The following is a 22,917-nucleotide window of genomic DNA, read 5'->3' as shown; positions in this document are numbered from 1 at the left end:
AATAATAACCATGGGATGGCCTGGAGTTCTGGAGTCACCTGCCGTGACCAGCCCAACACCAGTCCCAGCACCAGTCCTGCCCTGCTGGCACTCCCAGCTCAAACCACTTCCAGGCCTTCTGATTCTGGTTGTTCAAAGCTATTTCTGGGTGATGCTCCTTCTGCAGGGTCTGAAAGTCAGACTCACGTTCACTGCAGTTAAAATTAGCTCCATTTATTTACTGCTGATGTGTGACCCAGCAGGGCAAGGACCAGACAGGATTGTGGATTTAAAGGCAGGTTTTGCAGAGCAGCTGCCATTTGAAAATCTCACCTGCTTCTATTGCACCTCATCCCATCCATTCCCACTCCTGGGAGCAGCCTCTGATCCAGTTTTCCCCCTAGAGAGCTGAGCTGCAGTGAACCACACAGACAGGAAGACCTGTCCTGCAGTGAACCTGCTCCAAGCACAGGGTACTATTTTTGCTTTTCAGTGTCTCTGTTCCAGATCAGTCAGATAATATTTGCAACAAAGTCTCATGGAGACCAACACGGTGAGGGGGGAAAGAGGGAGAAAGCCAGGGATCCCAGGGAAAGGCAAGGGCAGAGCTGGGGGTTCTGCTGGAGGGATGGAGAGCAGCAGGGATGGGGTGGTGGAGGCCCTGGTTTCATCAGCACATCAGTTACAACCATGACACTGAATTCTAAACTGCTCCGGCTTTAAACCTGCACAGGTTTTGGGGGTGCAGACACAGCAGGGTCAGGATCCCTCAGCGGGGTGGGAAAAGCTGAGGACTGGAATTCAAGGAAAAGCCTCTGGGCCACGTGCATTTGATCATCCATGACCTTTATTGGAGACAGCCGGGTCATTTATTCTACAGAAGCAACATCACACCATTCTCTTCCCCTTTAACTCCTTTTAGTCTCCTTAGAAATCTGTAGCAAAAGTGCACTTTGAACAGTTTTTTTAATCTATAGTATATATCTTTCAATATTATCTCTCAGTCAGGTATTTCATCTGTAAAAACGTATCGCCAGATATACAAAATACGTCTAGTGTCCTACATTAATTATTGTATTTACTGTTTCATTATTTTTTTGACTCAGTGCTCTCTTCTTTTTTTTTCTTTCTTTTTTTTTTTTTTTAAATTTTTATTTTTATTTTTATTTTATTTTTTTGCAAGGCTTGGTGATGCCAGTCTGCTGGTGGCACCAGCAGGAGAGGACTCACAGCTTGTGTGTGGAGAAGGGGAGACTCTCAGCCAGGAACAATGGGCACACAGTAAGAACAGGATGACAAGGACATCTGCTGCTGTTGAACGTGTCTCTCCAAATGACAGTACTCTGGATAATAAAAAAAGGCTTAAAAAAAAAACCCCAATGTGCATATTTTCTGTTCTGGAAGAGGAGAAGGAGAGCTGCAGCCAGCTGGAATACCCCGGGGATGGGCCATTTGCAGTTTGAAGGCAGGAGTTAATTGTTAATTGCTAAACATTTGTGGTCATGGGAGGGAGAAACGTGAAGCCACCAGGAGAAATGGGAAATGCTGCTTTCCTGAGGACAGGGGTTTGGGAGAGGATTGAACAGCCTGTACAAGCCACAGAATTGCATAAGTTAAACATCCTCAAGAACAACAAGCACTGGAGGGCAGGTGAGGGGCTGTGCTGGAACCAGGGTCACCCAGCAGGGTGGAGACAGGAACACACCCATTCCCACTGGGATTTAGAGCCAGCTGTGACAAGCTATGGCACTGCAACAGGGCTTCCCAACAAGAAACCTGCACCAGATTTTCTGAGAGTTCTTTCAAACTTCCTCAGTCTTTTCTTTCTAGTTATCCTGGAGATGATAATCTCCACACATGTGATGGGGAATTGCTTGTTTCAGTCTTGGAAAGACAAGCAATTCCCCCTGTTAAGCAAGGCCTAGGGAGGTAAAACAATCAGAAGCATTTTTAGGGGGTGTTGTGATTCCCAGATTACCAACAAAGGACAAGGAACACTTACAAGGCAATGTCTGGGTTGGTGGGATGGTTTTTCTTCTCACCTGTTCATCCCCTTGAGGCCTCAGAACACCTGGATTGGTTCCTTAAGTGCTGCTTCCCTTGGTTAACCCTTCCCAATCAGTGCTGTTCCCGTGGATCAGCACAGATTCTAAATGCACCAGTTGGCTTGGAATTGACTGAAATGTGGAATAGCTCCTGGTTCAGAACGAGGGCACTTTTGGTTTATGCAACAGCTCCAAGAAACGCTGGAACTTCCCCTTCCTACAGCGGGAGACGTTCCTCGACAGGGCCCTGCTCTGCTGCCCCGGGAGCTGGGGCTGGGAGGCACAACTGCTGATGTGCACCCAGCTCTCTCCTCCTGCAGGGCAGACAGAGGAGAGGAAATCACCCCAAAAGGCAGCAGTGCTGTTTTAGTGTTCTCCAAACCCACCACAGTGCAGGCTGGGGAGGCTGACAATGCTGCAGAGAGAGGGCTTTGTCTGCTTTTCTTTAGAAAAATGACAGACTTGACATTTCCAGTATGTCTTAGCTTTGTGCTGCTTCTCAAGTCTGAGTCACCAAAAATATCCAGCAACCAGCTGCTGCTCAGCTCTTAAAATATGCCTTCAGCTGACACTGAATATGGAAATCGTTCTGCTAAAATACAGAAAAACCACCATGGCAGAAATCAAGGTACAGCCTCAGGCCAACATTGAATGGTCACAATCCTACAATGCTACTTTCAGATCTCTTCTTCCATCCCTGGCCAAACAAGCAGCCGGGTTTCAAGTCGAGGTAAGGCGGATTTTGGAAGATAGCACGTGAAAGAAGCCCAGGAAGGAAACTGGAACAAAGCTCTTCTGGTGATGGCAGTCAGCACTAATCCTCCAAAAAGGGCAGGGAGAGACCCTCCTCCTCCTGCTGGCTCTGTCCTGGTCCTACAGCAACAGCGAGGAACTGCTCCTGCCCTCCCAAATCTGTTCCATTTGGACATATCTTGATCCCTTTGTTTCTCGGACACGGGGTCCTTCCCTCAGTCCCGGGACTGGTAGAAGAGGATGTATCCACTCTCTGAGTTCTTGGAAATGTCTGATGTCAACCCATAGAATTCTTCAATGGCCTGGGCATCAATTTTCTGAAAATTAACAAGAGTTATAATTAGCTTCAGTCAAACCCTCCCCCTCAGAGGCCCTTTCCCAGACAAGGTGTCACTGCCAGTTCTTGGAGGTGATGCTGGAAAGCTGAGCAGCATTGACACAACAACACTGAACCAACCAAACATCTTCTCCACTTCAGAACTCATTGACTGCTGAAAAAACCAGGATGGAATAACAGAGCTCAGAGAATGGGGGCACTCTTAAGCTGGGCTACAAAACAAGGGGTCCAGGAAAACGTATCCTTAAAACACCACGTGACATCTTTATATTTGTTTTCTCCTTCAGACTGGTCTCACCTTTCCTGAGTCTTTTGCAATGTAAATGAAAAAAAAATAGCAGTTACAGAGCAGCAAAGAAGATTTTTGCACAGTAGATGCTGAATAGATTTAACATTCAGCTAAAATAACTCCAGATTTTAAAGTTATTGTCACCCTCTTCAGTAAAGAAGTCCTGCAAGTGCTACTGGTAATTGCACCCTGAAGTCTGGGGATCTCAACTAATTACGATCTTCTGGCCATAAGAGAGTTTTCCTTCCTTCAGATCTGCTGGCACAGAGCCTGCAGGAAGATTATCACAAGGTCTGTGTTTAAAGAAGAATTAATTATTTGCTGTATTAATATAATTAAATGGCCAGCTTGTATTTAAAGCTGTGAACTACGAGCAGAAAAGTGGCTTTCCTTTCCAACCAGCCAGGCCTGTAGGGCATTTGAAAGGGTTTTTGAAGATGCAAGTTCCACATGTCTGGATCCTGTGCCTGAGAACAACTGGCTTCAGATTACTGAGTTGGATTCTGCAGTCAGGGAGAGAAAAACACTGAAATAAAACCCTCTCAGGGGCCTGTGCTGCTCAGCACTGCGCTGGGGGGAGGATTTTAAAATACCTGGAAGAAAAAAGGTCCTAAAATACCTTTAGGACTCTGGATCCACAGAGATGAGAGGCCTGAATTTGTTGTGGAGGCCTAAAGTTCCCCTCTACATATTATATTTCCCTAGACATATTATATTTGTATATTATGTTACATTTACATATTATATTTATATAAAGTTGGGGAAGCAAAGGAATGCTCCAAACACAAGAAGCTCTGGGTTGAACAGCTGCTCTGACTGGGAGAGGGAGAAGACCAACCTGTGCTTCCACCTTAAAACAAAGGGGCTCTGCTCTGCCTCCCCCAGGAGCCTCCTCAGCTGAAGAATGTCTTCCCCAACCTTCCCCAGCTTTTCCCATCTTTTCTCATCCCTTACAAGCCTTCCCAGCCTTCCCCAACCTTTCCCATCCTTCCCCAACCTTTCCCATCCTTTCCTAGCTTTCCCCATCCTTTCCCAGCCTTTCCCAAGCACAAGAAGAACAGATGAGATCTCAGCAGCTGCAGAAATTCTCTCTTCGAGTGTTTTGTTAAACATCTTGTGTTTAAAAAAGAGAGAGAAGGGGGAAAGAAACCCCGAGAGATGTTTTGTGTTTTCCCCTCCTCCACTGGGGGGGTGCAGAGCAGCCCAACATCCCACAGAGGGTGGTGCATTTTCACCTCATTTATTGAGATAAGGTTCCTACAGACTGTCAGAGGCTCATTTAGCAGGGACACAGCCCAAGAACACCCCTCAGTCCTTGCAGTCTCCTCAGCAGACAACTCAGACACCAGCAACTCATGTTGTGAGTGCCAACCAGCTCGCTGTGCAATCAAGTCCCATTTCCACCACTCACCATCCCGAATGCAAACACTCGATCTGGATTAATTCAGCCCACAGACATATTTAGTTTGATCACAGCAAAACTGGCTTCCTTCTTTCATTTCACTGTCCACAGAGAGCACAGTGGAACTGCATGAGGATTATTTAGACCCTTCTTCCCTTCCTCAGCTGAGCACAGAGTGTGGACAGCAGTGTCACCCACTTGCAGCTCAGTGGATGGTTCCACACCTGCTCTGAGGGTTCTGCAGCCTCACCTGGCACTGGAAATGCTGGTTCCCATGAACTGAGCTGAACCATCCTTTGCTCGCTTGCAGACATCTCTCCTGGCTCTCCAAACCAAACGCTGTTCAGCTGCTTCCTGCAAACCAGCAAGGACACCCAACCCTCCCCTGCACGTGCCCAGCTCCCTGGATGGGTGCCCTTCCCTCCCTGTCTCAGGTAAATATTGTCCCTGTGATGCCTCACTTCAATGCTCTAACAACAACAACACGTCCAATCAGCCAGAGATCAGAGACTGGGCAGAGAAACTCGGGTTTCTCAGCTCATTCTGCTTGGCACAGGATCCCACTTGGACTGATTTGCCTCCTGGATCTGCTGCTTTTCCACATACGCTGCAGAATGTTTGATTATCATCTCTCTGCCATTTAACTGCAAGTTGGCCTTCCAATGAGATCCTAACAGACAAATAAATATGCCCTCCCCACTGCTGACATTTAGTGGGTAATCAGGATGAACTGCTTCCTATTGGCAGAGCAGAACTATTCATCCCTGTCACTTGCCAAAAATGCAATGAAGATTTTTAACTGTATTTAAGGGGGCAAACCTTCCTGCTGTGCTCTCTTTCAGCTGCAATGTCTGTACTCAGGATTTCTGAGTTTTCTAGGGGGCCATACCTAGAACGTGAAGTCTCCAAAGAGCTTTATTTTTACAGCATTTTAGATGAAACTCTACAAAAGATGAGCTTGAAGAAAAGAAACATAAAGGGGGGAAAAAAAAGCAGGTTTTTTTCCATGAGGGAGGAACTACATTCCAGCTTGTGACAGCTCCTTGGATTTGCTGCCCAATGACAGCACAGATTTCACAGCCATGTGTTGGCACATCCCTAAAAGTGCCAATGGTGTTTGCAGATCAGCAGAAATCCTGGTTTGCCCTAAAAGCTGAGATACAACACAGAAGTGACTGATAAAAAACAATTAAGGAATAACAAGATGGTTGGTTTATATCTGCTTTTTAAATGCAAAGTTCACCTCCTGGCTGGAAAAGATTTAAAAATATTGAAGTGAGCGCTATTTCCAAAATGAGGTGACGCAATTCTGTCCTTGGCCCACGACAGAAACAGAGGAAAATAACCCCCAAAATATGAAAGTGGGAGACAGGCAACTGTTGATGGTCACACAGTCAGCCCAAACCACTGGGAAGTCACCCCTGATGCTCAAAGCTGAGCAAGGATTTCAAAAAATAAACAATTTCAACACAGGCAAGGCTTTTCCTGCACCTATTTAACACCTCCCATCAAGCCTCAAACCTTGACCACGAGGTCTCAGAGGCAAACAAGACATTTCCATCTTTCCAAAAAAGCAGCTCTACTCTGGCATTTGTTCTACTGCCTGGTATTTGCTTAGCAATTCTGTGAAATATGTCGATATATAAATCCTGTGATGGCAGCCTTTACAGGTGTGTTAGCAGAAAAGTTAAAGAAAAATTTGGTGGAGCCCAAACATTTGTTGTTTTGGTTTTTTACAGTTTTTCTACACTTCAATTTGTTGGGGAAAACTGCCTAGGAAAAAAAAAATGTGAGCAGCTCTTAAATGCAGGAGTGAAATGCAAATCAGAGACAAAAGGCCAGGCTGAAATCAGAGCATTTCAGAGCCCTGGCACAGCACCCACCTCCACAATGTCATCATCAAAGAGCAGCCAGAAGCCATGGCTCTTCACAATGGTGATGTAATGTCCACGATTCGGGCCACTGCCAGGGAAAAAAGGGGGGAAAACTTGTCATTCCCAAGCCTCCAAAGGCAGGATTGCTGTCCTCCCCCAGGATCCCAGCACTGCTGCCACAGCTGCACTTCCCAGCTTGGCTGGTACCACCCAGAGCACTGCTCAGGTTCTCAAGATTTTGGCCAAATTGCTTGAATTCAAATTTCTGACTTTGCTGCTTACAAATCAAATGTCATCAGAATCCACAGTTTCAGGTGTTTAAAGAAAACTCACAATTTAAGCCATTATTCCACTCCCTGCTTTGCTGCACTCACCACCCTGAGTCTGGTGACCCCTGCTCAAGAATCTTAACTGTGGAATTAAATCAGGTCTGAGATGTTTTATCTGCAGGGGGGGTGAGCACAGATGGCTTTGTGTGACTGCTGTTCCCACTCTTCTGGTGGCAGTTTCCCAGTCCAATCCCACTGCCCATATCCTGAATTCTCACCTTAAAGGGAAGGGTCAACACACTGACTTAATTCCAAGAGTGAAGGCAGGCAGACTGCCCTGGGAAGGGAGGGGTCTGAGATAACAAACTATATGGATGGAAAACTACCCTTTACTGACCTCAAATCCTGAGAAAACAGCCCAGGGATACAGTGGAAAACCAATATATTCCCTCTCTCCAGGTTTGCTTTTTCCCTAGGGACTACATAAGGCTTTAAAACAACCAATATTTGTACCAGCTTCAGGTAAGAAAAAGTACTTTTCCAGTTCTTGCAGAATTATTGATAAACAAATTATCCAACACAGAATTAAACTTTTCGGTTTCGAGGAACCAAATGAAAGGCAAAACTGTAAGGGTTGAAATATTTAAAACAACTTCTGAGAACTCAGTTATTCAGAAAAATCTCATTTATCCTAAGCCTTTGGCAAGTTCCCAGTAAGAACTGAAACCAGAAGAGTCACAGGACTCCTGAAAACCCAGTGTGGGATAACAGGTTTGAGAAAAGAAAACAAAGTCATTGAATTCATCTGAATTATTGATCACCATTATCAAAGTACATATGTTAGGTACAGGTGCAGCAAATGAAGAACTATTGAAGGAAATACACAGGATGAGATCTTAAAATGATAAAAATTAAATAAAACTTCTGTACCACAACAGAAATCCCTTAGAATGATCTCCTTTATATTATATTTAGTCACTAAATATTTAGCTCTACTAAATCCATGCAAGGTTAGTATTGATTATATTTGCTCCTCACAAAGATGCTTCAAAGCATTTGTGTGCTCCGCTGTTACTTCAAAACTCACCCTTCCAGAAGGCAGTTACAAGCAATTCTTTTGCTTTTCAGAAGTGCTTTTCCCCCTAAAGTGCTGACAAATTTTTTCCTCTTTGCTTTCAAAACCAGAGGAAAAGCCACTGCAGCACAAATCTGATGCAGGAAACAAGGCTGTTTCAAAAGCTCAGCAGTGCACAGTTTATTCCACATGATGGCACCAGCTTCTAAAGGAACTTCAGTGAGAAATGCACCTCACTTCTCTTTCAGTGAGTGTTTTTCCAAGATTTGTTTGGATCCCCTTTGGCTTTCCTGGAAAGCAGGCTTGGGGTTTTGTGTCGGTTCTGTGGTTTTAAAGAGTGAACTAAAGCAAAGCAACAACCAAGAGCACCACTTGGGGATAATTTGTTTACCAATAACCCCTGCTCTGAATTGCCACCTTATTTAAAGCTGACAAAGTGCCAAACCTGAGACTTGGGGAAGGAAAATCTCAACCAGCAGAAAAGGAGCGACAAAGCTATTTCCAGGCCCCACCTCGCCTGTTGCTGCGGCAGTGACGATCCAGGGTGGGGGGACGGACTCTTTGCAATTCCAAGGCCAGGCATTCCAGGGAGCAGGAAGCACCAACCCACCTGCCACAGTGCACCACCACGGCCACCAGGTCGTACATCCTGTCGGGGTTGGTGGCGTCGCCCGAGGTGTTGAAGAGGCGCAGCTCGAGCGGGAACACCACGCGGTAGGACAGCTTGGTGTAGCGGTGCAGCTGGTCCATGTACTTGAACCTCTTCAGGTGCAGGGCCAGGATCATGGGCAGCTTCTTCACCCTCATCCTGCAGCACCACAGCGTGGCCAGCAGAGCACACAGGGGGTTAGGAGGGACATGGGCTCCTCAAAAAAGATCTCGGCTCAGGTTTTTAACAAACACGCTGCTTTTCCTCACCGTGTCCCACGGTATTTACTCTGAGTTATTAACTACTGACATCTGAATGCAGGACAGCTGCAACAAACCCACCCCCTCCATGCCCTGGAGACCCCCAAACCCCTCTGAGACCCCCCCCAAAACATCAGTTTTTCATCACATCAGTGGGGAGAAGGAGATGCAATAAATCTGTCTTGCTGCTCTGGTGTGACAGAGTGTGAGGTGAGAAATGAGGTTTTTTTGCTATCCAGCGCTCACAAAGAGGATGGGATGGTTTGCAGGGGCTCTGAGATGATTAATCCCAACTGGGGAAAATGTAAGTGTCTGGAAGCACCAGATATAAACTCTTCTGGGAGAAACACAAATTAATCTCTTTATTCCTCTGACGAGGTCGCCACAAAGTTCCTGGTCTCTCCTCTTTTCCTTGCTCCCTTCCCCACCAAACACAGTCCTAAACAACATTACCTGGTCCTTTTCCTGACTTCACAAGGTGCATTTTTCCACCATTTTAAGAGAACATCTCCATTTAGGGTGGGTGTTTGCCCCCTCCTTACCTCTTCTGAGCCTCCTGCTTGCTGCGGCACTGCTCACAGTAGTACTTGTATTCACTGCAGAGAGTCTCAGTGTTACTAAATCCCCTGTGGACAGGAGAGAGGAGTGCCATGAGCAGGGATACTCCAGGCCATCCAGCTAAAAGTTACTGCTGATAATGGAAATCATCCCCCCCCCGGGTATGAACTGCCTATTTTCTGGGTAGGGAAGGCAAGAAACAGCACTGAGGTGATTGAGTTTTGTGGCCATCAGTAGCCACTCCATGTGATCTCTGGTGGCAGAAATGAACTGTTCAGATCTACAGCCATTAACCAGCCCGAGCCTGGATTATCTTCCAGCTCCCAGCAGTTCCACAGCCATTATCAGCTATTAAATAGCAGATGCTGGGTGCTGTATCCCAGCAGCTGATAAGCCTTGGATGGAACAGACAAACACATGGAGCAAATGTCTGTCAGCAGAAACAAACCTCCCCTCCTCAAACACGAGGAGCAGGCAGCTGAAAGGCAGTAACAATATTAAAACAATCCAGAATTCACGAGGAAACCAAACACAGCGTGTTTAGCTTTGATAAAACCTGGCTGGGCGAGGCACAAAACGAAGTGGAAATCAATCTTACACACCACTAGTGCTCCTGAACTACTAAAACCCACTAAAACCCCCCAACATTTTACCACACAGAGCAGCCAAACCAGGCTCTTCCCTCCTGACCAAGGGCAGGAATTCTCCCCGTTCCCAAATAATCCCGTTTACCTCAGGCAGTGTGTAATGGATGTATTTTGTTCCACATCAACCGAGAGATCCAGAAAGTCCTCGTCTTTGCTACTAACCTTAAAAAACAAACAAACAAACAAAAAAACAGAAGAAGAGGCATTTGACAGCAGTTGAGAACTGGCAGGTTTCTTTAAACCATCTCTGGGATGATGCAATGTCCCCTCAGTGATGGAAAATAAATGTACACACACACACAGAGGTCCTTTCCTGAGGTAAACTAAAACTGCAGAAATAATCTGATGAGGAATATTTAAAAAAAAAAAAAAACAAATCAACAACAAACCAAACCCCAAAACCCACGGGAAAAAGGCAGAAAAAAAAACAAAGCCCAAAAACCTTTCTTAGAAAACACCTCTCCCCCTTGAGGCCTCAAGACACATCTGATTATTTCACTGGCTAACCCAAGGTGTTAACTGCTCAGAGAAGCCTTCCCCACCTTCCACTCTGCTCTGCAGACTGGGACAGCTCTTTGCTGCTCTTCAGAGTGGAACAGTCAATACTGAGAGGGAGGGCAGACACAGGCAGATGGCTCCTCAATTAAATGGGTTAGCAGGGAGGAAAACCATCTTCCCATTTGTGGAACAGTCACATTTCATTTCAAAATCCCTGAGACAGAACCCTATTAATGTCATTTTTAGAGCTTCTCTTTACCACAGAGCCATAACTCTAGATTTAAAATGCCTTTTTGTTGTAATCACTTCTCCTTTTTTTTTTTTTTTTCTTCTCTCCCCATCTGGGTTTTTTCATTTTCTTAGAACTTTTAAATCAGAGCATATGACTAACTCCAAATTCCTGATCCGAAGGTGGTGTGGTTCTAATTCTAGATTTCATGGCACTCCTTTTGCTCTCAAACAGAGTGGCCACAGACTAGCACCAAGAATTCCAACAGCAACTCAGCTCATCCCAGAGTCAAATAACGAGGGAGCAACTCTCATGGAGAAACACAACATAAAACTATCAACCACTGACACAGGGAAGAACAAGGAGACAAAAAGGCAGCTTGGATGAGCCAGGTGGAGGCTGCCTGGCTGGGAACAGGGAGGAGAACAGGGGAAACACTAGGCTTTGCTGAGCCACATACCTGCAGGAGTATTGAACACAGAGGTGACACACTCCTAACATAGGCTATGCTCCATATTTTAATAGACAGAGTGCAATTTCATCTACCCTAATAAATGAAAAAGGGTGCTTAGTGTTAGGGAAAAGGATCCAGAAGCTGGGAAGCTCTAAGAGGTCTGGGGTGGAACGTACAGCCTCACAGTTAAGACATCTGGTTTCATTGGTTAGTGTTCCTTGGAAGATTTCATGGACCCACGTCAGGTCAGCCTTGTCTCCTTCCTCACTCTCAATGCTGCCGTTCTGCAGCTTCCCATTCTGCTTCTCCTGCTTCTTCTCCTCCTGGAGCAAGTCGGCAATAGTGTTGAGTAGGTAGTTCAGGAACTCATGTGCATCCTGCTGCATGTAGTTGTCAAATAATTCTGGAAAGGGAGAGATCAAGGAGAATGAAAAGGTACAGCCACTCCATAATGCCAAGGCCAAATCAGGGCATGCCCTGCCCCTGCTGCCCCCTGGCACACAACGGGGGGGTTACTGAGAAGCTTTGCAAGAGCTGCACTCGGTTGTTCTCACAGAGGGTTTTTTGGTTTATCCTCAGGTTGCAACAAACAAACAGCTGAAAAACAGCATTAAGGAAACTTAGCTTGGACATTTCTCAGAACTGAGAAAATCATGAGCTTGGAGTTTGGGGCGGGGGGGATTGTAGGTTTTTTCCTTTCCTTCAGGGAGGGAGAGAACTGAAGAAATTCAGATGTGCTGCCCCTGGGCCAACAGTTCATTCGGGCCACCATCAAGGGGCAAAAATCCCCCACTGTAAGTTTGTTATCTTTGCAAGTTCAAGCAGAGATGATAAATCAACATCCAGAACTTTTCCTCACCCAGCACCCCTGGGAAACAACCACTAGTTCTCATCCTAAGGGATTTATCCTGCCCCACGTGGAAGAGCAGCTTACAAGGGGCTGAGTCTCCCCAGAGCTCAGCCTGGGCCAAGCCCACACCTCCAGCTGAGCCCAGGCCAGGCTGGGGCCGTGCCTGGGGTGTGCTGACTGCAAGGTACATTTTACACACCTCAAAAAAAAAACCCCAAAAACATTTATTTATTCATTTACCATTTTCTTTCCTCAGCCGGGAAATGAATTTCTTGGGTGGGATGACCCCCACCTTCTTCTTTTGGGTGGCAATGCTGTTGAAGAGGTCAGAGAGGCAGGTCAGGAGGCTCTCCTTCTTCCGAGGCTGCACCTTGTACGCCAACACCTTCTCCCGGAACGGGCGGCAGAAATAAAGCGCCTGCAGGACCGAGTTGCAGTAGCAGGTGTTGCCAAACTGCTCAAAAGAGAACAGAGCAGAATAAATGGATTTGTAGCAGGTCTGTTAAAAAGGAATAACAGAGGTGGTTCATTAGGAGCAGCACAGAGTGAGGCTGGAAAAGTTGTTTGTCAGAGTTCATTTGCTGGGGAAGTACAAGCTGGGATGGTGAGGAAGCCTGAGCCTTCCATCAGCTGGGAAGAGAAGACAACATTCCCAGGGATATTGGGAATACACACAAAAGGTGATTAAGGGCTCATCCCAAACTCCAAAGCTCTGGACACAGCACTGCTCATCCTGAGAGGGGAGCTGCTGCTGTGGGGGTGTGCCAGGACCCAAAACGAAATAAATAAATAATACTCTGTATTATTGGCTCCCAATACAATAAATAAGTGTTCCCTGCCTGTAATGGGTGTTGTGAGCAGAACCATCTCAATAACTACTCTGCTGACTGCAGCAGTGTAACCCCTGCAGCTGGGAAGGTTACAGGTTATGGTTACAGTCACATTAACACATGGAGCAACAGTTAAAACTTACTGACAGGAGGAAAATAAATATGCAAGCTGAGCAAACAGGGGGATCAGGATAGAGCCTCGCTCACATGGCTGTCAGTGACCCAGAAAAACAGATAAGTGTCACACTAATTACATCTGCTAAATAAATTTGCATACAGCACAAAATAGGCAAGAATACCAAGCCAGGCAAAACTACTACAAGTCTGATTAAATATTTTTGTTTTCAGGTGAGGTATCTGCTGTATCTGTCCACAATCACCTCAGAAAATTAAGAGACAGAACTAGAAATGAGCATCTTAAAAAAGATGGTGCATCTTCAGTCAGAAAAGTTTACAGTGCCAGGAGCTGAAAAGATTTCAGGGCTGTATTCATGGAGAAATCATGTCCAAAAGTGTGAATTCAACTGGTTGTACACGTCCTGCTTTGGTGCTGCCCACACAGGAGAGGAATGGTTAGAACAAACTAAAGGGGAGGGTTAAAGGGGTTCAAGAAGCAAAATTCCATCCAAACAGCTTTGAAAATTCCTGCCAGTGAGATGTTTTACAGTAGTCCAAGTGAGATGGTGAAAAATTCACTTCACAGCATGATTTAGGCTTTAAAATGTCCTTCTGAGGAGGATTTTCTCCCTCCTACCACCTTTACAGGGAGTAATGGGGAAGAACTTTTATTCCTCGAGCTTTTCAGATATTTTACAACTTGCCAAGCACTTTCCAACAAGACCAAGGGATGCATTTTATTCCAGCAAATCTGATTTTTCTTCATGTTGGAACAAAATCCTTGGAACTCTGAGCAATTCAGGGCCTTGGGAAACTTCTGAATATCTCAATTATTGATCTCCCCCTCTCTCTATCAGAGAGTCCTCCAGAAATTATCACTATGGCCAGCAGTGTCACACTTAAACCACAGCTAGTTTGTGTTTAGGAGTCCAAAGCAATCAGATCTTCCCAACCATGAGCTGAACTTTGCTAGAAATTCTGCCTGGAACAAAAAAAGAAAAGAAAAAAAGAAAAAAAAAGAAGAAGAAAAAAAAAGAGTTTGAACAGTTTGTCTTTAACAGAGCCCCCCCCAAAAAACAGGTTTTCAAAGGCAGTTCCAAGTGGGGTGATGGATATTTCCAAACATGGGGGCACATGCACAGATCACACACATTAACAGTGTGTAAAGTCTGATGTTACCTAAAACACAAATGGAAAAAAAAAAAAAAAAGGAACAAACACTAAGATTTTAACAGCTTTTTGCCATGGTTTCTCTGGTACAAATAAATGCTGTAAACAGATGCCAAAGCAGGGGGGGGGTTGCTTTAAACTGCCTGTATTTAGAGTCAGTATTACCCAACTTCCCAAGAACTTGTGCACTGTAAAAATAAAGTCTGGAAGCTTATTTTAAGATAGAGGGTTCTTAAAATGAAACAGAGATGAAATCCTGGAATGACAACATTGTTGCCCTCCTCTTCACAGAAATGATTCCAAGAGGCTGTCCCTTCTCCCAGATCCCCGGCAGTGGCTTTAGCCACAGTTTAACTGCAGCCAGGCTGGTTCAGCTCACCGGCCCCAAAGGAAAATAACTCTTCAAACCAAACTGTGAAGCCTCCCCTGTCCCTGAGTCCCTCACCTGGCTCTGTCTGCAGTTCAAGGGCACTGATGCTCAAGCCACGAGACTCTTTCAAATGCCCCAATTAGCTCAGAGTGGTGAAAGAGCTGGAAATAGCTCAGGAAAAAGCTGAGCAGAACAATGGCACGGCAGTGCTCCCCCCACAGAAGCCGGTGCAGGGCAGGCAGCTCCACAGGATCAGTCACGTTCTGTCCTTCCCACCACAGAATGGACCTGGTTCCAATAATGGGGGGTATTTTTAGGGTGCTATTTTTCCTCCTCACACCATTCAACACTCTGCTATTTATGTGACAATGGGCCGTGCCTTCCATTCTTCTCCTCCTGGAGCAAACCTCAGCAGCTCTGCAATGGCCATTCACAGCATCCCTGAGGAACAGAATTCCATGTGTTTGGATATCTGTGTGTCTGCAAACACACCGCAAGCCAGTTAAATGTGTTTCTAATGAGCTGCAATTAATACTTGGGAGCTACACTGACCTAATTTGGGGTGTGAAGAGACTGAGCATCTTTCAGCTTCCAACAGAACACACCCGGCCCTGCAGCAAACAGGAATATCCCTGTTTCTGGAGGGCTGTGCCAAACTGGGATTGTCCCACCATAAATACATGGCACAGAACCACCGTTTCTATCAGCTAACTCCCCTTATTCCCTGGGAAAAGGTGTCCCAGGCCCAGCAGGAGGAGCTGCTCTGGATCCACATCCATCCTCTCCCCAGCCAGTTTGGGCACACGAGTCCTGCTGCCCAGCAGATCCACACGAACTGACAGAGGCACAGCTTTTTGGAGGGGTTCACAGGTCCCCAGGCTGGGAGAGAACCAAAAAGGAGAATCACCACCCCCAGGGAATTACTCTGGTGCTCCTGCACCAGAGAGATCCCGCTGCTCCACTGGGAATGTGCTTCCCATTTCACACCTGCCACTCACTGCAGCAGCAGGGACACCAAACCCTCCAGGTGAACAATGGACACCTCACCAGTTCACACCTCCCACCTAAAGAGGGAAAGTCTTGTCATCAGAAATGTCCCAGAGCAGGAGGGATTCCCCCAAAGGCTTTATATAGTACATATTCTGTACTTCTGTACTGTTAAATTCCAAATCAGGAATGGATTAAAAAAAGAGCTTTTCCAACCATAGGAATTGCACTTACATTGACCAAGCCAAAATAATGCTCGTTCACAGGGAACTGCTCAGGACCAATCTCTTTCTCCAAAGCAGAGGCATTGGCGCCCTACAAAAAAAAACAGCATGTTTGTGTTAGAGAAAAATCAAACTTCCTTAAAAAAAAACCCCAACAGAATTCAGGTCACTGCTACAAACACAGAGTTACTCCCTTTGAGAATCAGCACCCCGTGTCTGCTGTGTTCCTCAAAATGAGATCAATGTGATGCTTTATTGTCATAAGGGTACCAAGGTCTCATTTAAAAACTCAGCTCCAAAGCCAGAACTGGTTACCTGAGGTAACAAAGAGTTTTCTGCACGTGAATTTATTGGAAAATCAACCCAAGAAGTTGTTCTCACTTAAAGCATCGGGTGAGCCAGAAACACCAACTCCAGTTTAGCCAAGAATGCACTGTAAGAGTAAAGACAACTGTAACACAGAGAACTTCCAAAGCTAAAGGACAGAAACCAGAGGGGCTATTTTAGGGTATAAAAACACCTATGTGATGGGAAATGCACAAAGGGGTTGAGGTGGCTCTTTATTATTTGCATCCCATGCAAAAGAATTCTTGAAAAAGTCTTGCCTTCGTTGACACTTGAGATCAGAAATACTGTCACTTTCTCAATTTCTGGCCAAGAGAAGCACAATTACAGAACCAAAAAAGAAATAGGGAAATAAGAATTTTATTAATCAGACACACATAAACTCAGATCACCTAAAAAGTGCTGCGCTTTTGCTTAATTTCAGGCTGTAAATTAAGTTTACAGTGCATTTTGACACACCCTGAGTTTCCTGCAATGCAATGAGGACAGAAGTTGTCATTTCAGATGCAACTGAAAAATCCCACTGCACACCCATGTGGGTTTACTTGGCAGAGAAAAGCACCACTGAAACACACCAACATCCTATTTGGAATTGGAATTTTTTACAGTCAGAGTAGTTTATGCATCTCTCTCCATTTTCCATCCACCAATACCTCATTGCCAGGCTCCTACTTGGGATTTGGTCGCTTCCCTCATTCTCTCCAGCTTGTTCTTTAATTCTTGCTGATCCTCCAGCAGCCCTGAGCTGTTATTTATGGAGTTGCCACCATTCCATGCAGAATCCAAACACTTTGCGCTCCTAATTCTGTTTTAAACACCCAAGTCACCCCAGCTATAACCTTCTGCAAACACAAACCCTTCTTAAAACACCTCAGAAAAGCAATGAAGCAAAAAACTACAGTCCAGCAAAAGTCAATTCATCTATTCCCCTGAAGCTACTAATGCCTTTTAATTGCTGAGCAAATATTTCAATCATCTCCCCATTAACATAAACCACAGACAAGTGGAGGCTGTAGAGACACTTCCATCTGGATTGAGAAACAACTTCAAATTTTCTGAGAGACGGGAAAGAAACCAAAAAATAATCCAGTTGAAGAGGAGGAACGGAAAATGGAGTTTTACAGTGAATTACACACACCAAACCAGCCAGAAAACAAGACAGGCTCAAATTTGGGACAGTAAAACCCCCCAACCCCTCACCAGGTGCTGACAGATTTACAAGCACAGCTCTGCAGAAGCAGCAATTACACCCAGTTTCTGGAGGCAGCAGTGCCAGCTCGAGCAGCTCCTCTGATTTGTTTCCCTCCATCCACTCCCTCCTTCCAAGGAGCTCTTTTTCCCTCCACTGATTCCGCCCCCCAAAACCCCAACCCAACCCTGGATATGGGGATGAGATGGGGCTCTGGAATTGCTCCTGCAGCTCCTCACTGACCTTGGGGAAGAGCAGATCACAACCAGAATTCCACTGAGTGCACAGAAGAGTTGACATTTCCAATAAACCTGTGCTGTAAAGAACAACCCACCACAAACCAGTGCTGCGATCCCACCAAGCCACCAACATGGCCCAACCCATCACACCCACCAGGTGACAGGTGGGTGTTTTCCAAGAGTTTCCTTGTATTAGCTGCCCAAACTTTATAAATTTGGGTGAGTCAACTGTAGGGGCAGGTAAAAAAAATTAAGGTTTCCTTTAATAAATCAAATTCTAATTAATGTGTTAATTACAACTGAAGTTGTAGATGCCCCATCCCTGGAAGTGTCCAAGGCCAGGCTGGAATAGTGGGAGGTGTTTTATGCCCATTTTCCACCCCAGCTAAAAGGGTTTTTTCCACCTGCCTCAAAGCACAGGAATATTTTCTCCTATGAAACAACCCACACTTCACAACTGTAGAAACAGAAAAGACCCACTGTTATCTAGAAATTAAATCTCAGCAAAGTGGCAGGTGTCCACAGGATGAACATTTACTATTTGGGGAGTCAAGGGAAATGCATCTCTTCTGGGTGCCACGGACAAACTTCTGCACCTTATGTTCCTCTGCACATCTAATTACACAGCGGGTTGGAAATCACACAGGAGAATCCACGTCACAGCAGGTTGCCAGGGGGTTTGTAACCTCTCCATAACCATTCACGAGCAGCTCAACACAATGAGGCAAAATCCTGAAGGTTCCCCTGGTTGCATCGAAGGACATGGAAATTCAGCAGCACCTAAACAGCACTTGTCAAGCTACCAGAGCTTTTGAAATGCTCACAGGGGTGAAGCAGTTGTTTAAATGTAAGAAAAGGAAGACCCTCTCACCTCTTCAAAAAATACAACTACAGTTAGTGTGATCTTTTCTCAGTACTAATGGCCCTGATAAAATCTACAGAGAGTCAAAAGGAGTTTGCTGCACTTATTTTGGGGCACTCCAGCATTTTAGATGCTCCATTTACAGTTCATTTGTAGACAGTGGGAGACTTGCAGAAGAGAACTCTTAAAATCTGGATGTATCTCCCAAAAATTCTGGGTACCTCTAACCTCAGATTGGGGCTGGAGGCACACGGTACCTGTGGAGCATCACTGGTGTTGAAATAAAAATCCCTTAGGATGGCTTGGACTCTGCTCCACCCTAACTCAGCTTCTGGGCTGGGACAGCTTCTTCCCACTGAGCACCCGCCTGCAAAAGGCATTTCCTTTCAAGAAAGGCAAAAAAGAGAAAAATATCTACGATATTTCAGCGTACACAAGTCTTGCTGAGGTCTCTAATTAGTCATTTGACTCTCTTAACAGCTGAGAGCAGGATCAGACTCAGCATTTTAAAAAGCTGGGCAGCAGCTTCCAGGATGTGCAGAAAGGCTGACAGAGTGAATAAACCAACCAAAGAGGGACAAGGCAGATACTGCAAACCCTTCAGGGCAGTACCAATGTCAGACTTGCCAAAACTCCAGGATTCCCAGTGCCACTGAACCTTCCTGACCTGCACAACCACAGGGAACTTCCCATTGTCCACAGGCAGGGAAGCTCACAGAGCACACTGTGGCTGCTGCCGTGGCATGCAGATCATGGGGAAACTGGAAAGTGCTGTATTTCCCAATCAGTTCACTGCTCTGAAGCCTCAGTTGGGGTGGTTTTAAACAAATGAGAGCAGGGTGCTTTGGAACCTGCTCCACGCACATGTTTATTCCAGGAGGAGCTGGTCCTGCAAGGTCCACAGGATCCACAGCTCCCAAAGGCACAGCCACTCACGGGCACTTGGGAAATCCTCTCATTCCATGCTCCTCAATGAGACAGTCCAGCTGGGCTCCAGTGAAGAGGATGCTGGAGGAAAGGTACAAGTACAGGAACTGCTGCTTAGTCCACACTGTGGTACTGTAAGCAGCCCATTCCCCCTCCTTGGGCACTGCATCCCAGAATTCCCAGGAGCCCATCCACCTGAGAGCAGTCCTGTCAGATCCCTCCTGACCTTGGGCTCCTCCCACTGCCCCAGTGACACACACAGTGGGTGTCCTGCTATTGCAGCCCTCAGATGATTTGCAGCTTTTCAGGCCCCTAAAAGAACAAACCCACAGAGATCCCCAGCACTGTTCTTCTGGGAGCTGGCAAGATTTTATCCTGACCCTCCCACACCAAACCGTGGAGGAACAGAGTGGGAGTGGATGCTGAGGGAAGGCAAAGCCAAACACCCTGGATTTATGAGCAGGTTGTAACTCCAGCCATTCCACAGGTTGTGCAGAGAGCAAAGTTCACACCCGGGGCCATCGGTGGAGCTGAGTGTTCACAGTTAGGACAGGGTAAGTGGAGATATCCCCGGGTTGGTTTGGGTTGGAAGGCACCTTAAAACCCGTCCAGTCCCACCCCTCCCGTGGGCAGGGACACCTCCCACTAGCCCAGGTTGCTCCAACCTGGCCTTGGACACTTCCAGAAACTGTGGGGCAGCCACAGCTTCTCTGGGAAATCCATTTCAGCACCTCCCCACCCTCAGAGCCAAGAATTCCTTCCTTAAATCGTCTAAATCAACCCTCTTTTAGTTTAAAGCCATTCCCCTTGTCCTATCCTAACAAACTTTGTCCCCATCTGTGTTACAAGCCCACTTTCAGTATTCACCAGGAAAGGAGCTGGAAACACAAAATACAGCACAGACACAAATCCCAGTGACCTGCAGCGCTGCCCTTTATTTCGGCAACAAGTCCAGGAATCTCCCAAACCTGCTGGAGCAAGCACTGGAAGCTACTTAATTTTTTACAGGAACACGATACTAAATGATGTGCAGGTAAACATGTGTTAATTAAAAAGTATTTGCTCTAAATCCTGATTAAAGAATGAAACAAGAAAGATTCAGTAACTCAGAGCACCTCTTGAACAGCCCCCACTCCATCACTGGAACGTCCTTCCCCAGTATTCCCACTCCACTGTTATCCTGTAGCAGCTGCAAGTCCAAAATCCAGTGGAAGCAGCAATAAACAGCCCTCACCCACAGTACTGAACCAAAGTACAGACAGAGTGGGAAAGCCTTGCCTGCCTGACCTGCTGACTGCTTCCCAAAGGCTTCCCTGTGTTCTTCCCCCTAAAACGAAGCAGGCTGTTCCCAAGCTGGGTTTCAAGTGCAAAGATGAATTTAGTTTCCTTCAGCTTCCCAAGTGACCCAAGAGCAGTGCTGGAGACAGAGCCGTGCTGAGCCAGCTCTGCCTTCATCCTGCCTCCAGGAAGAACAGAAATGCTGTAAATGCTGATTGGCTGATAAAGCCCAACCAAAGTTCTGCTGCCAGGGTGAAGCGAGGGGACATCATCCAGCAGTGACACCCTCCTGGACTGAGCAGTGTCCACTATCCAGGTGGCAATGGAGATGGATCACTCCCAAGGGACGCAGCTCCTCCCCAGCACTGAGCTGTGATGCAGGGGAGGGTGTCAGACTCCACCAATTTGTACCCTGGCTTGGAGCTCCTCAGGCACGTCCTACTGGTTTAACAAACAATTAGCCACCAACCCAGGGGAAGTGGCTCTAATTGCCTCCCAAGAAACATTATTTCTGTACCAGCTCTCTGCTGACCTTTCCCAAGCTGGCTGAGAGGACAAGACCAGTTCTCTCTCCCCATCCTCGTGTTCTGGTTTGCTTTCCCAACAAAAAAATGGAAGTTTTGTCAATGCAACAAACAACCTCAAGTTCTGACTAAAAAACTCATTTCTCCAACCACCTCAGAGCACAGAACACACACTCTGGGTTAGGTGTTGCACTCAGGCCATGGGAATTCAGCCCTCCTGGTTCTCTCTCCTCAGGCAGGAGGGGATTCCCATCTGCCCTTGAGCATGGGACACCCCAGCCCTGCACAGACAGCACCTGGGAACAGTTCTGGAACAAGCATTAGGCATTTTCCCTCCCTCAGCAGCGTTTCCCTCTCCCCCTTGATCCTTACACCAGAACTCCAGAGCCCCTGCGGAGGATCAGGGTGGGACCCAAAGGAGGGGAAGGGGCAGAGCAGGAGGCAGAGCCCTGCTGGTGGCTCCTGCTGGATGTGTTTTCCACGTGGTGTCCCAGCAGTGAATCACAGCCACACGGGCGAGGGTTCCCTCCCAGCTGCCCATCTTGGCAGGGCTGGGGTTGCCACAGGGATGTTGTGAAATCACTGCAAAGGAAATGCAACAATCCTGAGGCACGGGGAGCTGATCCCACTGAACCTGGGGGTTCTTGTAGGGGGGGATATGATTAAAGCTCAACCTCACAGTGTCTGCTGATGAGCTCAGGCACTGATTGAATTTGGAAAAAGCTGTTGTAGAAGAAAGCAGCTTCCCAAAGGGACTTTGTCCACAGATTTAAATGCTTTCATGAAGAAGGCTCGGGTTTTTCATCTTCACTTCATGGCAAGGAGAATAGTATTTTTACTTACTGACATCAACTGAAATAGATGCAAATAAACTGATTCAGGTTTCAAATACAGCACCCAGACCTTCATTTTCCTGGGCCAGCTGAATTAAAAATGGTAATACTGACTGTGAGTTTAGCCAAGCTACACATCCACCTAAAACTGGAGCTGAAAATTCCACAGCCTCTGATTAAACAGAAATGTGAAAGCCAGTTTCATATAATTATTTAGTGCTGGCAGCACTGCCCAGCATTTTCTGCAGAGAAACAGTAACTTCCCCACTCCAAATAAAGTGAGGAGAACCTGCCTCCCCAAAACTGCAACAGTGGAAAGTTTCCTGGAAAAACCTCCCCAGGGCATTCCAGCAGGACCCCTGGGGGGTAGAAGCACCTGCTCAGCTTCCATCCCTCATCCCAACCAAAATCAGGGCAAGCACAGCAGCAAACAAGGGCTCCAAAATTGGCTGTGTGTAGCCAGAGCCTCTGGAAACAAATCCCACTGGAATGTGCTCAGGTTTGGCTGCACAACTCCAGGGAAAGGCACTGCCCCACATGTGCCCTCTTAATCTGAGGCCCAGTCAGCTGATCCCAGGAATGCATCCCAAATATTCCATGGATTGAGTCAATCACTCTGGGGTGCAGAACTGCCCAGCACAGTCATGGTTCAGGCTCCCCTGGTGGCCTCATTCCCACCTGTGCCTGTGATGGGCAGCTAAAAACACAAATTGCGTCCAAAAACCCATCCAGTGAGATCAGGGAAGTTCTGGGAGGTCTTGTCCCAAAAACTTCCAGTCAGGTATCCACTGCCAGAACTGTGAGAAGGAAAGATTCACCTCTCTTGGTCAGAGTGTTACTGGGAAACTGCAAAC

The 22,917-nt window shown here is 46.5% G+C and overlaps 1 protein-coding gene across 1 annotated transcript; it reads right to left on the bottom strand.

Annotated features, from left to right (window-relative positions):
- Positions 1–2,764: 2,764 nt before the first annotated feature.
- On the bottom strand, positions 2,765–20,975 carry LOC114068775 (ubiquitin carboxyl-terminal hydrolase 12-like). The gene is made up of 10 exons (XM_027905143.1): positions 20,941–20,975; positions 20,348–20,360; positions 15,877–15,957; positions 12,409–12,622; positions 11,495–11,721; positions 10,223–10,299; positions 9,475–9,558; positions 8,634–8,831; positions 6,689–6,767; positions 2,765–3,094 (listed from the first exon to the last, which is right to left on the bottom strand). Exons 1-10 carry the CDS (start codon positions 20,973–20,975, stop codon positions 2,993–2,995), a joined length of 1,110 nt encoding a protein of 369 aa, XP_027760944.1. The 3' UTR covers positions 2,765–2,992.
- Between the last annotated feature and the right edge of the window lie 1,942 nt (positions 20,976–22,917).

Source organism: Empidonax traillii, unplaced genomic scaffold (genome assembly GCF_003031625.1).
Source record: "Empidonax traillii isolate 1590-97213 ecotype Southwest subspecies unplaced genomic scaffold, ASM303162v1 scaffold1125:size176652, whole genome shotgun sequence".
Lineage (NCBI taxonomy): Eukaryota > Metazoa > Chordata > Aves > Passeriformes > Tyrannidae > Empidonax > Empidonax traillii.
The sequence above is the reverse complement of the archived record's forward strand: the minus strand, read 5'-3'. Positions and strand labels throughout refer to the sequence as shown.

Bases quoted from the DNA above. Each gene is read 5' to 3' on its own strand.
- LOC114068775 (XM_027905143.1), bottom strand. From the start codon at position 20,975: ATGTCCCCTCGCTTCACCCTGGCAGCAGAACTTTG. The intron at 12,623-15,876 runs GTAAGTGCAATT...TCTTTTGAGCAG, and splicing joins ATTATTTTGGCTTGGTCAAT to TTTGGCAACACCTGCTACTG. The intron at 9,559-10,222 runs GTAAACGGGATT...TCCTGTCCACAG, and splicing joins TCCATTACACACTGCCTGAG to GGGATTTAGTAACACTGAGA.